We start from the raw sequence: 16243 nt of genomic DNA on the forward strand, positions 1-16243 counted from the left end.
GTTTACTTTGTTAGCAAATCATTACAACATGCTGAACTTCGTTATCCGAAGATAGAAAAGTTTGCCCTAGCTTTGGTATTCTCAGCTAGGCGCCTTCGACCTTACTTTCAAAATCATATCATTAATGTTCGGACTGAGCAACCATTAGACAAGTACTGACTAAAACAGAGTTAGTCAGCCGACTTATGAAGTGGTCTGTCAAGCTCTCTAAGTTTGACATTTGATATTGAAGCCGATGATCCATTAAATCACAATACCTAGCAGACTTGGTCACCGAGTTTATAGCTCATAATTCCGAGGATCATTCTATTGGATTGACCCTTTATGTTGATGGTGCTTCTAACCCACAAGGATGTGGAGTTGGAATTCTCCTTGAAGATGGTAATGGAATTGTCTTGGAACACTCTCTACATTTTTCATTCAAGGCAAGCAACAATCAAGTTGAATATGAGGCACTCGTTACTGGCTTAAGGTTAGCAATAGACCCACATATTTCCGAATTAAAGGTACATTGTGATTCTTTATTAGTAATTTCAGGTAAATCAATTATTCCAAGTCAAAGGCCCTCTTTTAGTAAAATATATTCCCTTATTTCTCAATTTTACAAATTTAAAATTTGGAATAAAATTATAGAGTTGATATTTTATCTAATCTAGCAAGCACACAATCACATACTTCTACCTTATTACAATCTACTTTAGTTACACCAAGTATGTATCTCACCAATGTTTTAAGTGTTGCTCAGATTTATGATTGGTGATGACCTTATATCCAGTATTTAAAAACTAAAACTATACCACCAGGAGTTTGATGATTTGAAACGGTTTCAACGGCAATCTTCTTTTTTTACCATGTTAAATAACACCTTGTATAGACAAGGCTATACTCGCCCACTTTTAAAATGTTTGGATAGAAACCGATCTTACTTTAGCAGAAGCCCATAAAAACATCTGTGGTACATATGTAGGAGTCTGAAATTTATCTTTTAAAATACTTTGCGCAAAATTCTTCTAGCGGAGCTTGCAAAAAGATTATTTCGAAAAAGTGAAGACTTGCACAAACTGCCAATAGCATGCTCCAATAATATATGAATGAACTCATCCCGACGATATATCTTAAACGTATCAAAATAGTATAACTTAGTAACCGCAAAACGACTTCTAAATGCTTATCCCTGTTATAAAAGAGAGGTTAAACAGAAACAAAAGATAAGACATTGATTTAAGAATTACTTGAGTACAGAACTTATAATTCACTCATTGACTTGAGCGTTGGAGTATCTTTTTGTAAGTGACTATCTCTTTGTTCTCTTCGTGCCGAGGTATAACTCATTATGACGAAAAACTTGGAGATAATTACCGGAAAACGAGCTATACCAAAGCCAAACCTCAAAAAAACAAATACTAATTAAAAAAAGTAAATACAAATAATATTTGTTTGTATTCCCCTTCCTCAGCCAAATGGTTATCTATAAGCTGCATTTACCACTTTTATAAGTGTTCCGGCCAAAGCGTAAAAGAAGAAAACTAAAAAAAATAAATACTAAAAGAGTAGAATAATATTCTATTTGGTCAATCACAAGAGGTAAGTAGGGTAAGCAATTCATAATTTCATATGTGTATTTTCAGAGGACCCTTTCTCTCTGACGTAACTACCTGAAGGCGATACTAACTAAGCACTTCCCTTTGGCCTCAAAAAGTTTCGAAGGAGTTTTCTAGACCAGGTAGGCTTCTATATCGAACTATCGATTCTTGTTTATTTTTGGGTCCCTCTTGGAATTTTATGTTTGAATTTAATAAATTTTGGGGTAGATCTACGATTGCATATAGTGAAGGTTTCTAATTTCTATTGTATTTGCTTGTAAAGTTGTAAAATTACGATGAATTAATTCATGAAAGCTCTTGATACATAAAACAGTTCATGTTTATTCGGAGAGAATGGGTGGTAACTTACTAGCTTAGTATTAGAAAGGTACATGCAATTTTCAAAATATTTTAATTTATATTTGGTAAATCAAGAAATTATGTATTAGTATTTTTTTTTAATTTTTAAGAAGGTAAGAGTATTTTCGAAAGTATATATATGAAGATACTTTTAAAAAATAACTCATGTTTTTCAAAATTAAAAAATTTAATATAATTTTATATATTAATAAATATCTAAATTTATTTTTATTTCTTATTTTAATTTTCTCTATTAAAGTTAGTTTAAACTTTTATCACGTACAATTGTTATAACTTGTATCTACTGAAAACCAATTGTATTGTAATTTACTAAATATAGCTATTATAACTTTATTACAAAACTATCTTTAAAAAGACATCTTAATAAGCTATTCTTAAAAAACACAAGTTGTACCAAATTTACTCTCAAAGATAAAGCTTAAAACCATATAAACTAGTTTGATAAAACTTTCGCCCATCAAAAATAGCTTGTTAAAAAAAGTAACTTTTAAAGATGACTTTTTGAAAAGTATAACAGTCATATTTGGCAAATCAAAATACACAGAATAAATAAACTCATGATATGCTTAAGAACAAAACAAACATGACTTTTTTTTATAGAAAATAAATTGGTAAACGATATTGTAGAATTAACAATATAATCCATTTAGTAATTAAGCTATTGGTAGAGTGGGTTAATTTATAAAAATTTCTAATTAAGATTACCCAATATCCTAATTGTGTTACTAGTTTAACACATTTTATTTTAAAATAATTGAATTTTAAATTAAAATATATTTTCATATGTAGCTAAAGTTCTATAAAATTCATAAAACTAAATAATATACTAAATTTTGCACTAAATCATCAAAACTTTGGAATATAATTATATGATTTCTACCAAAAGCAAGTATGAATTTGTTAATAATTATTACTTATAAGAAAAGAATTCATATTTTCTAAATTATAAGTTTGAATACCAGACTAACTGTGCCAGATTTTATTTAATTCTGCATTCATATTTGTGCAACATAGCTTCAAATTGATAGTAGTTTTTCCACCCTCATGATGTAAACACAGGCACAAACACACTCAAAGATTTGGCATGAAAATGGAACCTCAATTGAATATAATTTTTCTTCCATATCCAACTCCTGGCCACATGATCCCAATGGTAGATTCAGCAAGACTATTTGCAAGGCATGGAGCAAGTTCCACCATCATCACTACACAAGCCAATGCTTCAACATTCCAAAAGGCCATAGACAGCGACTTCGAAGCCGGATACTCAATCAGAATCCATGTGATTCCATTCCCTGCATCTCAAGTTGGTCTCCCTGAAGGTGTTGAAAACATGAAAGATGGCAATTCACTAGAAATCATGGGCAAAATCGGCCGCGGAATACACATGCTCAGAGATCAAATTGAGCTCCTCTTTCATGATCTTAATGCTGATTGTTTAGTCACAGATATGTTATATCCTTGGACAGTGGATTCTGCTGAGAAATTAGGAATTCCAAGGCTTTACTTTTACAGCTCGAGCTACTTCTCGAATTGCGCTAGCTATTCTGTTAGGACTCATAGGCCTCATGATGGACTTGAATCTGATACAAGCAAGTTTTTGATTCCGGATTTGCCACATAAAACAGAGATGACTGCTCTGCAGCTTGCAGAGTGGATAAGGACTAAGAATAACAGCACCGCGCAATTTTTCGATGCAGTGTTTGAATCTGAGAAAAGAAGCTATGGTGCAGTGTACAATAGCTTTCATGATCTTGAAAATGAGTATGAGGAACATTACAAGAACATAATGGGGATCAAAGTTTGGAGTATAGGACCAGTTGCAGCATGGATCAATAGTACTAATAAGGGACAAAAACACGATCATGTAGAAGAATTAGAGCCCAAATGGTTAAAGTGGCTTAATTCCAAGAAAATTGGTTCAGTTTTGTATGTTTCTTTTGGTAGCCTAACTAGGCTTCCTAATGCTCAAGTTGCTGAAATTGCTCATGGACTTGAAAATTCTGGTCATGATTTCATTTGGGTAATTAGGAAAAGGGAAAATAATGATGATGACAATGATGGAGATAGTTTCTTGCATGATTTTGAGGTTAGGATGAGAGAAAGCAATCAGGGCTATATTATATGGAATTGGGCTCCACAGTTGCTAATATTGGAACACTCTTCTATTGGAGGAATTGTGACACATTGTGGATGGAATTCAATTCTTGAAAGCTTGAGTTTTGGGTTGCCAATGATCACTTGGCCAATGTTTGCTGAGCAATTCTACAATGAGAAGTTGTTGGTTGATATGTTGAAGATCAGCGTCGCGATCGGGGTGAAGGAGAACAAATTGTGGGTGAGTTTGGGTGAGGAAGATGTGGTGAAAAGGGATATGATCACAAATGCTGTGAAAGTTTTGATGGGAAGTGGTGAAGAGAGCATGGAAATGAGGAAGAGAGCAAAGAAGCTTGGGGATGTTGGCAAGAGGGCTATAGAGGAAGGGGGAACATCTTACAACAACTTGATTCGGTTGATACAAGAGCTAAAATCATTGAAGGTATCAAGGGAACTTAGCAAAAGAAAATTGGAAAATTAAAAGTTTCAAACGGTTGGTGGAGTGGATTTATACATTGATGTAATATCTTTACTATCAAAATGTCATGCTTCCGATTCTGATAATAAGAAGTATTACGACGACTTCATATATTTAATAATAAAATGCCTTTGACTCATAATTGTATCGCTAATTTCTTAAAAAAAAAATAGAAATACTTTTTATATGAAAACGGACAAGCATATACATATATATAACTTCTTACTCAGGCAACTTACGAATATTATATACATACATGTTATTACAGTTACGACTCATATCCCTCTTATAAAAATATAATAATAAAGGTGAGGAAAATCTATAATATATGTATACAAACAGAAGCAACATATCTAAAAACTTTAACAAAAATTCTATAAGCTTTCTCATCCGTTTTGAAAAGAGAAGTCTGTAGGAGGTGAGAACATCGTTCTCATTGATTTTCAGTAGAAAATTTTTAAGAAATCAACGATATGATTACGAGTCAAATGCTCTTATTTTATTATTAAATACACGAAGTCGTCGTAATATTTTTCACTATTAAAATAGTATAGTCAGAAGCGTAACATTCTGATAGTAAGGGTTATAATTGAAATGGAAGGATGATTGAAATCTTGTTGCTTTAATTTGATGGTGTAGCTTCTGATTTTCAAAACTTTTAAATAGTGAAAAATTTATTATCCAAATAATGTGTGCCAAAAGAATGATATGGCATAATTGATAATCTTTTGATAAGAAAATAGATTCTATCAGACTCAGTATATTTAACTAAATCATCACCATGTATTATTGTATTTTGTCAAGTCATGAGTTAATTTATTTTGATGAGTAAACTACCATTTCTACCCACGAAAGTTGAAAACGCTAATATATTTATCTATAGAAAATGAAAATTACCATTTGTACCCATAAAGATTGACTTTTGCAAGCAAAATTACCCAAATCCTAAATAATTACGTAAAATTCCCAAATTATCCCCTTCTTATCTCTCAAGTACCCACCCTCACTCATTATCTGCAGCACCTAAACCACAATTACTGTAGCATTATCTTCTTTCCTACTGTCTTTCTCTCTCTCTCTCTCTATCACTCACTTACTCACTTTTTCTCTCTCACCTCTTGAACATCAACATAATCTAATCACTGTCCTCTTCAAAATCACAAAAAAGAACAAACTCAAATCAAATTGAAGAATAGAACATGGACAGATTCAAAATAAAACCCTAATTTCTTAGAACCTTCCCAAAAAATTGACAATTTCTCAGATTTTAGATCACCATATTTTCGTTGCAAATAACACAGAACACGAATCTGATTTTGCCAAGAGAAGGAGAAGACGAAGTGTTCTTCCTCCTCTTCGGACTCCCTCAACAACGGCGACAATGATGCGATAGCGGCGGCAAGTCTCCACATTGCCAGTGCGGTCTCCCTCCCCCTCATCTTCTCTTCTTCTTCCTCGGGTGGGAGTGTGTGTAATGTCTCCGTGTGTGAATTTTGGAGAAAAAGGAGGTGGTGGCTGGGTGAAGAGGGTTAGGGTTAGAAAGGTGGTTAGGTGAAGGGGGTAGTGGTGAAATTTGAGATTAGAAAAGAAAAGGGAGTGGTGGCTGGGTGAAGAGGGTTAGAGTTAGAAAGATGATTGGGTGAAGAGGATTAGGGTTAGAAAGGTGGTTGGGTGAAGAGGGTGAAGGGGGTGGTGGTGGAATTTGAAATTAAAAAGGGAAAGGGGGTGGTGGTGGAATTTGAAATTAGAAAAGAAAAGGGGGGTGGTGGCTGGGTGAAGAGGGTGAAGGGGGTGGTGGTGGAATTTGATATTAGAAAGGGAAAGGGAGTGGTGGCTGGGTAAAGAGGGTGAAAGAGGTGGTGGTGGGATTGGAAATTAGAAAAGTAATGGTGAAGATAAGGGTAATTTAGGAATTTTAAGTAATTTTTTAGTGTTTGGATAATTTTGTTATGCGAAACCCATATTTCATGGGTACAAATTATAATTTTCTTTTTCTATGGATAGATATGTCAGCATTTTTAATTTTTATGGGTAAAAATGATAGTTTATTCTATTTTGATAATAAAGTTAAACAGAGACGGATAATTTTAAAAGAAAGATGATATTGAAAAGTTTTAAAAATGTTAGAAATAATTTTGAAAAATAAAAACGGTTAAAGACCATTTTGGTTTTCTATTCAAATGTTAGAAATCAAATTAATTTTTATCTTCAGCCAGCAAAGATCAACAGTATTTTAAAACATATATAGAGTTCACACTAGCTAGCCAATAAATAAAAATTAATATTGTAAAAAAAAATTATATATGATTTTGTTATTCCAGGTCATGTTAAAAGCATATAAAGATTATTTTGATAATCATTATACTAAAGCATAGGTTATTCGGTTTAGTTGCCTCACTGCACCCAGTCACCCATGATTCTGGGACAGCAAGAAAAAGAAGAGAACAAGCATATTGAACAATCTATTACAGGACAATTGTGAAAGCTATGAAACACGGACACTTTGTTTAATTGCCGTGTCGGCGTGTCGAACACATTTCGGACACGACGTATGGAGACACTCGTCCGATACGCGCGTCTCCCGTGTCCAAACGTGTCCTGTCCAAAAAAATAAAAAAACAAGCCGGACACGGCCCAGACACGGCCGGACACGGCCCAATGCCATTTTGGAACATCAATTTCACTTTCAGTCTTTCACCCTTCACTTTAACAAAAAGTTAAAAACCTAACCTTTCACCTCCACCCCCAAACCCGTCTCTGGCTCTGTGGCTCCAACCCACTCACCCTCTTCTCACCGCCAGTCTACCGTCACCTCCAGCTATCGCCGCCACCTCCGGTCGTCACCGCCGTGGATGTTCATCATCTCTCTCCACACCCACTCACTCTTAATCTCAGCATCTCCTCTTCACTGCCGTCACTTCTTCTGCGGTGCTTGTCATCGCCGTTCGCTGCCATTCACTCCCCGGTTCGCCACCTCTTCGTTGCCGTGTTCACCACCTCTCTGGTCGCCACTTCTACCGTGACCGTTGCCCTGCTCTCGTGCTCTTCTGCATCCTCCATTTCAAGTAAGGGAGAATATTTATTTTTCCATCAATCAATTTTCTGGTTCTGTATTTCTATTTTTCTCTGGCCTCTGTGCTTCTCTTTGGTTCTGATTTGTTTTGTCATTTTTGTACTTCCATTTGATTTTGGATTTCTATTTTGTTATGTGCATCTCCTTGGTTTGGTTTTGTTTTGTTTTGTTTTGTTTTGTGCTTCTTGAATTAGATATTGTTAGAGACTTCTTTCATAATTTTTTACTGCTGCTATGAGAAGATTAGAAACTAGAAAATAATAGAAAGATACAGAACTGATAGAAAAAAGACAAGAAAAAAAAACTGGATTGATCGTTAATTTGTTTTTTAGCATACATAATATGGCAGTATTCAACACTTGTGTATATGAAGTGGAATATGGCAGTGACTTGTAAGATTCCTAGAAATCAATTTATTTTGAGTTTTAGTGTAAATGTCTAGACTCTAGATAGCAATTTGTCTGTACTATAATTTGTTCTATATGCATTTATGTATATGCCGTTATTATATATATCATGGTTCTAATGCTAATCCTGATTCATAGCTTTGGGTTATGTTTCTCTTCTTAGTAATCATGTTCATATTGAAGGATTATTTGTTAAGGTTATATTGTGGTCCTTGGTAATTAGCACCTTTTATAATATTATAATATGTTTTTATCTGTTTCTTTTGTAGTAAACATTAAACAATAATAGTTGAGAATGAACTCAGCTTACTTACACAAATGTTTAGTATTATATAATAATTTTCTTTGGTTTTGTTTTCTCTTAATGCTTTTTTTGGTTCTGTTTTGCTCAAAAAATTGAATTATAAAAAAATAATTTTGTTTCTTAAATTATTGTAGGATTATGAGAGATGAGTTCAGAGAGTGTTCAAAATAATTTTGAAGAAAGTGTTGATAAGCCTTTATGGAAATTTGTAACAAAGAAAGATAAAATTGAAGGGGGCGGAAATCTTGAATTTCAATGTAAATTTTGCAAAGTTTTATTCAGTGGTTCTTATACTAGAGTAAGAGCACATTTATTGAAGATTTCAGGAAAAGGAATTAGATTTTGTGTAAAAGTTACATCAACAAAGCTTGAAGAACTTAAGAAACTTGATAGTGAAAGTACATTGTTGCATGAAAGTAAAAAGGCTAAGTCAATTCCTCTTCCACCCTTATCTAATGCAAGTGAAATTGATTCAAGAAAAAGAAGAGCTACTGGACCTTTAGAGAAAGCTTTTAATGTGAATGCAAGGGAGACTCTAGATTTACATATTGCTAGAATGTTTTTTTCATCTGGATTACCTTTTCATCTAGCAAAAAATCCGTATTTTGTCAAAGCTTTTTCTTATGCTGCCAATAATTATATTGATGGTTATATTCCTCCTGGATATAATAAATTGAGGACAACTTTGCTTGAGAAAGAGAAGCAACATGTGGAGAGAATGTTAGAACCTACTAAGAATTCACGGAGTGGAAAGGGAGTGAGCATTGTAAGTGATGGATGGAGTGATCCCCAAAGGAGGCCTCTTCTTAATTTTATGGCTGTAACTGAAAGTGGGCCTATGTTTTTGAAAGCTGTAGATTGTTCAGATGAGATCAAAGAGAAGGATTATGTTGCAAAGCAAATAAGAGATGTCATAAGAGAAGTCGGTCTCTCAAATGTAGTGCAGATTGTGACTGATAATGCGCCGGTTTGTAAAGCGGCTGGTTTATTGATTGAAGCTGAATTTCCATCTGTTTTTTGGACTCCTTGTGTTGTTCATACTCTCAACCTTGCTTTAAAAGACATTTGTGCAGCTAAGAATACAAAGAAGAATAATTTTGTCTATCAAGAATGCTCATGGATTACTCAAATTGCTGACGATGTTTCTTTTATAAAAATTTTTATTGTTAATCATCATATGAGGTTATCTATTTTCAATAAATTTAATACATTGAAGTTGCTTAATGTTGCTCCTACTCGATTTGCTTCTACTATTGTGATGCTCAAAAGATTTAGGTTGTTAAAGTAAGGCCTCAAAGAGATGGTTATAAGTGAGAAGTGGTCTTCATACAAGGAAGATAATATTGGCAGAGTTGAGGTTGTTACAGAAAAGATTTTGAGTGAAAATTGATGGCAAAAAATTGATTATATTCTTGCTTTCACAAATCCTATTTATGATGTTTTAAGAAGTACAGACACATATGCACCTACTCTTCATTTGGTCCATGATATGTGGGATTCAATAATCAAGAAAGTAAAAAGTGCTATATATCTCTATGAAAGAAAAGATGAACAAGAGTCATCGTCCTTCTACGATGTTGTGCACTCAATATTAGTTTAAAGATGGACAAAAAGTAGCACACCTCTTCATTGTTTAGCACATTCATTGAATCCAAGGTAACTTTTTACATTTATTGTTTATAAATTTTATTTATAAGTGAAGATAATTGAATCATTATTAATTTATGCTTAAACACTAATTATATAGGTATTATAGCCACCAATGGTTGAGAGAAGATCTTACACGAGTTTCTCCTCATCAAGATATTGAGAACACTAATGAGAGAGTTAAATGCTTGAAGAGGTATTTTACAAATGAAGAAGAGAGGAGAAAGGTAAACATTGAATTTGCAAGCTTTTCTGATGGTAGAGGTGTCTTTGATGATTATGACTCTTTGAATGATAGAGGCATAGTTGATGCAAAGTCTTGGTGGCTAATTCATGGTAGTAAAGCAAAATTTTTTCAACCAATTGCTCTTAGGCTACTAGGGCAACCATCTTCATCTTCTTGTTGTGAAAGGAATTGGAGCACATATTCTTTTATCCATTCCCTAAAAAGAAACAAGTTGAAGTCTAAACGTGCAGAAAATTTAGTATTTGTCCACACTAATCTTCGTCTTCTTTCAAGAAAAACTCCACAATATAATAAAGGAGAAACTATGATGTGGGATATTGCTGGAGATGCTTTTTCACCAATTGATGAAGAAAATTGTGTTTTTGAAGTTGCTCACCTTTCTCTTGATGAACCGGAGTTGGAAAGAGTAACTTTTTCTAATGATGAAGATATCAACCATATATGATGGAGAAAGAATGACTTTAGATAACTTTTTTTTTGTGTGCATGTGATGTACATAATTCTTACTATCTTTATTAAGACATAGGAATTTAGAATCTTTTGAATACCTATACACTTTAGAAAAAATGCATATCATATGGTTGTTTTTGAAAATATCTCTATTAAGACATATCTCTATTTAAATATATTATATTATTAATATATGCGTGTCTCCGTGTCCGACAACTTTTTAAAATTCGCGTGTCGCCGTGTCGCGTGTCGTGTCGTGTCCCGTGTCCGTGTCCGTGTCCGTGCTTCATAGTGTGAAAGAAAAAATATATTTTTGTTTATATTTGATGTGAAATATTGGTTAAAGAACATAAATCTAATTTTAAATTGGCTTTACATTCTATTTATTTTATATGTATATAATATAACCCAGCAACATTTTAACAAAGCCAATTAGTATTGTTTCTTTTAAAAAAATAAAAAATAAATTAATCTTCATTATAAATTATCTCATGATAAACTTAATTGTCCATACATTTAACATATGATTTTTTTATAGCTAATTTTTTGTGCATACGTAATATAATTATTTATTTTAAAATGAAGTACTGTATTTAAATTAAACTCCAAATAATTAACTTAGAAAATCATTTCAAATCTTATGGAAATGTAAAACTTTAGAAATACTTATATAATTTTAGAGTACATTTAAGACATACTTCAAAACATTTTCTAATTCAAATTTTAACTGTGTTAAATTGATTAAAGTTATGATTGTTTTATGTGTTAAAAGTGTGTATATAAAAACTTATTATACGATAATGTATGATAAAGAGTAATTTAACTTATTATACAATAGAATATTATTAATGCGTATTTTAAAATATTCATATACTTTCGTTAATTTTAATATAATTTCTAAATATTATAAACAAAAATCATTAATTATAAAAAAGTCAAGTAGTCAACTACTAAGTATCAAGTACAACGTTGAGAACAAGAACCGGCTTAATGAACAATGAGCAAATAAAAAACCATCAAAAGACAAACACAAAATGACACTTAATAATAAGCCAAAATGATCATTAAAAAAATAAATAAATAAATAAAAGATGAATGAAAGTGACCATATCTGAATTAACGTAAGCATACCTATTGTTTGTTCTTGGAAAGTCAATTTAAAAGAGTTAGCTTGTTCATAATCCAAATAACTTGCTAACCAAGTTTGAATAACACTGAAAAATCACCATAGTTATGGGAACAGAAAACCATCTTCAACTCAATGTAATTTTCCTTCCATATCTAACACCAGGTCACATGAACCCTATGGTGGACACAGCAAGATTATTTGCCAAACATGGTGCTAATGTTACCATAATCACAACACAAACCAATGCCTTAACAATCCAAAAAGCCATAGATAGTGACTTCAATTCTGGATACTCCATCAAAACCTATGTGATTCAATTCCCTTCATCACTTGGTCTACCTGATGGAGTTGAAAACATCAAAGATTGCACCACTCCTCAAATGCTAGAGAAGATTTTCCATGGAATAATGATGCTGCAGCCTCAAATTGAGTCTGTGTTTCAAGAACTTCAACCTGATTGTATTGTCTCTGATATGTTCTATCCTTGGACAGTCGAATCGGCCGCGAAACTAAGGATTCCGAGGCTGTACTACTACAGTGCCAGCTCTTTCTCAAGTTGTGTATATCATTTTATTCAGAAGCATAAGCCTCATAAAGGGTTAGAATCTGATTCACAAAAGGTTCAAATTCCAGGACTTCTGGATAAAATTGAGATTGCGCCGACCGAGATGGATGAATTTCAGAGGAAAGAAAATGACATGACAATTCTTATGAATGTAGTATATGCATCAGAGAGAAGAAGCTATGGAACATTGTGTAATAGCTTTTATGAACTTGAAGGTGGTTATGAGGAACTTTACAAGAACACAATTGGGATCAAATCTTGGAGTGTAGGACCGGTTTCGGCTTGGATTAACAAGACTGATGAAGAGAAGGCGAATCGCGGAAACAAAGTTGATCTTATAGAAGAGCCTTATTGGTTGAATTGGCTTAACTCAAAGCAGAGTGACTCTGTTTTGTATGTGAGTTTTGGAAGCTTAACTAGGCTTAGTTATGCTCAAATTGTTGAAATAGCTCATGGACTTGAAAATTCAGGCCATAATTTCATCTGGGTTGTTAGGAAAAAGGGCGAAGGCGACGGCGAAGGCGAAGAAGAATGTTTCTTGCAAGATTTTGAGGCTAGGATGAAGGAAAGTGACAAGGGGTGCATTATTTGGAACTGGGCGCCACAATTGCTTATATTAGACCACCCTGCAACTGGTGGAATTGTGACTCATTGTGGTTGGAACTCAATACTCGAAAGCGTGAGTTCCGGCTTGCCAATGATCACGTGGCCTTTGTTCGCCGAGCAATTCTACAATGAGAAATTTCTTGTTCAAGTGTTGAAGATCGGAGTTTCGGTTGGAGCTAAGGTGAATAAGTTCTGGTCAACTGTTGGTGAGGATGGAATTGTGGGAAGGGAAGAGTTAGTGAAGGCTGTGAAAACTTTGATGGGAAGTGAAGAGAGCAGGGAAATGAGGAAGAGAGCAAAGAAACTTGGTGATGCTGCAAAGAGGACTATAGAAGAAGGTGGAACCTCTTACAACAACCTAATGCAGTTGATGGACGAGCTCAAATCTCTTAAGATGTCACGAAATTAGGTAATTGAAATGGAGGAATAAATTAATAATCATGGTTTTGCTTCTTGAGGTGTTGCTCATGAAGGTTTTATATATCTATTTGTTTGAATTACTGTGGTGTTTTTCAGTTGATATTAGCTGAGATGTTACTTGTGCTTTGTTCTGAAACTTTATACAGAAATACATTTAGTTTTTGCCAAGCCTTTGCTTTTTTGAATAGTTTGAAGTTTCAGATTTTCAGTGTCATGATGCATGCCAATTGTTGGAATTCATCAAAATATGTAAAAAACCATAATAACTAACAAGAGTATTGAGTATCGAGTATTGACAATTGATGAAGATAAAAAAGCCAAAGTATTCATCTAATCCAAGATTACATTAGTAACATGAATCTGATACTTGAACCAAATGAGAATGGATCTAATTGGATTATACCCGATTATCCGACAAATACTCGAATCCTAAACCAATTAACTCGAGTTAGATCGATATTTAATCTAGTAATCTGGTTTTGTCGGCTTAACAATTTAGGAAGAGTTTTAAGTGTATTAAGAATACCGATATTTCAGTTATTTTAATTGCTGATTTGAATTATAAAATTTTTTATATATATTAATTAAAATCAATTCCAACAATTTAATCTCTTTTTTCACACAAACTATATGGCCGTGGACATGACCACAGGAGCTCGCATATTCCACACTCTTCCAATCAATCCTTTTATGCCACGTCATCCCATTGAACCTTGTTAGTTAACTTCCATAACGATTTCACCGAGGTGGGGCCCCTGAATATAAACCAAAATACACCATTCTTTTTTTCTTTTTAATAAACAAAGAAATAACCAAGAAACTGTTTTCTTCTTCTTGTTCATCTGTCACATCTATTTCTTTTTTTTTTTTCTTCTTTTTTACATATAATTAATTTCGTTGATATTCTGAGAATCCGAAGCCTTCGAATTCGAAGAGCAAGAGAACAGCACCACATACAGAAAAATGTCAAATTTTAAAGAAAACAATTCAGCACCGAAGATACATGTTGAGGCTCCGCCAATTACTGATCCAGCAAACAGCGGGAACCACCGGACTCCGCCACCGGCGGCCTCCTCAAACGACGGAGTGGTTGCCGGAATCCTGAGACGGTGGAAGAGGGAAGAATTGGTGAAGAAAGGGGCGTTGCCACTAAGAGTTGCCGCTCTGATTTTTTCTCTGATTTCGTTTCTTGTAATGGCGTTCAACAAGCATGGTGATTGGAGAGACTTTGATAAATATGATGAGTATAGGTAAGAATTTTGATTCCCTTTTTGATGAACAATATTGGGTTTCAATAAAGAAATGATTTTGTTTTCTCAATGTTTATTTGGGTTTGTGATGGTTGATGAGTTTAATAGCTTATTGTTAAGTTAAGGACAGTTTATAACTGAAAGTTCACTTAGGAAATTATCTAAAGAAAATGCTTTTATCATGTCTCTTAATTCTCAACATTGATTATTGGAACTCAACAATGGCTCAGATATTTGCTGGCTATTGCAATTTTGTCAAGTCTTTATAATGGAGGCATATTGTTTCTCAAAGTAAAAGGAAAACAATTGCTTCAGCCCAGAATGGCTGCTATCATTTACTTTGCAGGAGACCAGGTTTGTTTGCCATTAATTCTTTTTTCTTTGATCTTCATCATAACATTGATTACTTTGTGGGGTTTTTTTTTTTTAACACAAAATTTGAATCTGTGACTAGTGAGGGATGGGGAATCAAATTCAGGGCCATTAACTAGATTTGAATTGTCAAATGGTTTCATTTTCATTCTTAAAGACTAGTATTTTCTTTCTCTTTTTATTTCTTGGTATTTTTTTAAATTAATTAGCATTCCATTTAATTAATTTTCTGTCCCTTAATAGTTAAGAAAGACTTAAGTTTTTCCTGTGTTGTTGAGCTATAACTATAAGCAATGCTGAAGAGGTTTGGGTAGAAACTTTTGAAAACTTCCCTTAATGAGAGTTTACATTACTTCAAGCAGTCTATAATATTATAGTGTTTCTCTAAGGACTATAATCTGCAGGATAATCACATCAGCAAAAGTTTGTTATATTCTTTTCATCTAATTCTCAAATCAAATTAATGGCATATGAATATTTTCCTGAGGAGAGTGTAGACTTTGAACTTATAAGCTAAGGATTAGATGAAAGAGATGTAAAAATATTAATATAAGTTTTTCACTTTAATTAGTCAAGAGAAGTTAATGAGTCCTAGTCCTTCATATGAGTCCACAAGATTAATGAGTCTGATATTAAAGTAAGTCTTTCACTTGTGGAAGTTGGTAGAGTCTTCATTTTGAATTATTCAAATCTTTTACACAACTCTTCATTCAAAACCCTGTTTTTACCTTCCAATCATCATATTCATGTTTATGTATTTTGCCAACTGCCATTGAGGAACAATGAATAGTTAATTAGCAACTTGACCCATTGGCAAATGTTGTTACTGTTTTTGGTTGCAGATCATGGCATATCTGTTGTTATCATCAGCGTCTTCAGCAATTCCAATAACAAACAGAATGAGAGAAAACTCAGACAATATATTCACTGATTCTTCAAGTACAGCCATTTGCATGTCCATTTTTGCATTCATTTGTTTAGCAGTGTCAGCACTCATCTCTGGCTTCAAACTATCAACTCAACCTTATATATAAAACTTTCATTGATTTTTTTATTTTTTTGCCCGATAAAAATGTTTCATACTTTCATTTAATTGTGTATACCAATCACATATGTTACAGTGAGATATGGAAAGTTACTGATTTTTTACCTGTACACCAAAATAAATGAATTTTGCTCTATTCTTGAGACTATGTTATTGGTGTTAATTCTTACTAACCAATTTGGCAGAACA

The 16243-nt window shown here is 33.3% G+C and overlaps 4 protein-coding genes across 4 annotated transcripts; all 4 read left to right on the forward strand.

Moving 5' to 3' along the window:
• Positions 1-1498: 1498 nt before the first annotated feature.
• LOC112697296 (soyasapogenol B glucuronide galactosyltransferase) lies at positions 1499-4681 on the forward strand. Its single transcript, XM_025750415.3, has 2 exons — positions 1499-1723; positions 3024-4681. The coding sequence occupies exon 2, from the start codon at positions 3049-3051 to the stop codon at positions 4540-4542; it is 1494 nt and encodes a 497-aa protein (XP_025606200.1). The 5' UTR covers positions 1499-1723; positions 3024-3048; the 3' UTR covers positions 4543-4681.
• A 2561-nt stretch (positions 4682-7242) lies between these two features.
• Positions 7243-10569, forward strand: LOC114924192 (uncharacterized). Its single transcript, XM_029287778.2, has 2 exons — positions 7243-9979; positions 10071-10569. Exon 1 carries the CDS (start codon positions 8469-8471, stop codon positions 9609-9611), a length of 1143 nt encoding a protein of 380 aa, XP_029143611.1. The 5' UTR covers positions 7243-8468; the 3' UTR covers positions 9612-9979; positions 10071-10569.
• A 1306-nt stretch (positions 10570-11875) lies between these two features.
• LOC112698274 (soyasapogenol B glucuronide galactosyltransferase-like) lies at positions 11876-13445 on the forward strand. Its single transcript, XM_025751590.2, has one exon. The coding sequence runs from the start codon at positions 11901-11903 to the stop codon at positions 13374-13376; it is 1476 nt and encodes a 491-aa protein (XP_025607375.1). The 5' UTR covers positions 11876-11900; the 3' UTR covers positions 13377-13445.
• A 721-nt stretch (positions 13446-14166) lies between these two features.
• Positions 14167-16202, forward strand: LOC112697298 (CASP-like protein 4B1). The gene is made up of 3 exons (XM_025750417.3): positions 14167-14637; positions 14868-14991; positions 15852-16202. Exons 1-3 carry the CDS (start codon positions 14351-14353, stop codon positions 16041-16043), a joined length of 603 nt encoding a protein of 200 aa, XP_025606202.1. The 5' UTR covers positions 14167-14350; the 3' UTR covers positions 16044-16202.
• The last annotated feature ends 41 nt before the right edge of the window (positions 16203-16243 follow it).

The sequence above is a fragment of the Arachis hypogaea genome, chromosome 6 (genome assembly GCF_003086295.3).
Source record: "Arachis hypogaea cultivar Tifrunner chromosome 6, arahy.Tifrunner.gnm2.J5K5, whole genome shotgun sequence".
Classification (NCBI taxonomy): Eukaryota; Viridiplantae; Streptophyta; class Magnoliopsida; order Fabales; family Fabaceae; genus Arachis; species Arachis hypogaea.

Bases quoted from the DNA above. Each gene is read 5' to 3' on its own strand.
- LOC112697296 (XM_025750415.3), top strand. From the start codon at position 3,049: ATGAAAATGGAACCTCAATTGAATATAATTTTTCTTCCATATCCAACT.
- LOC114924192 (XM_029287778.2), top strand. From the start codon at position 8,469: ATGAGTTCAGAGAGTGTTCAAAATAATTTTGAAGAAAGTGTTGATAAG.
- LOC112698274 (XM_025751590.2), top strand. From the start codon at position 11,901: ATGGGAACAGAAAACCATCTTCAACTCAATGTAATTTTCCTTCCATAT.
- LOC112697298 (XM_025750417.3), top strand. From the start codon at position 14,351: ATGTCAAATTTTAAAGAAAACAATTCAGCACCGAAGATACATGTTGAG. The intron at 14,638-14,867 runs GTAAGAATTTTG...ACAATGGCTCAG, and splicing joins GATAAATATGATGAGTATAG to ATATTTGCTGGCTATTGCAA. The intron at 14,992-15,851 runs GTTTGTTTGCCA...TTTTGGTTGCAG, and splicing joins TTTACTTTGCAGGAGACCAG to ATCATGGCATATCTGTTGTT.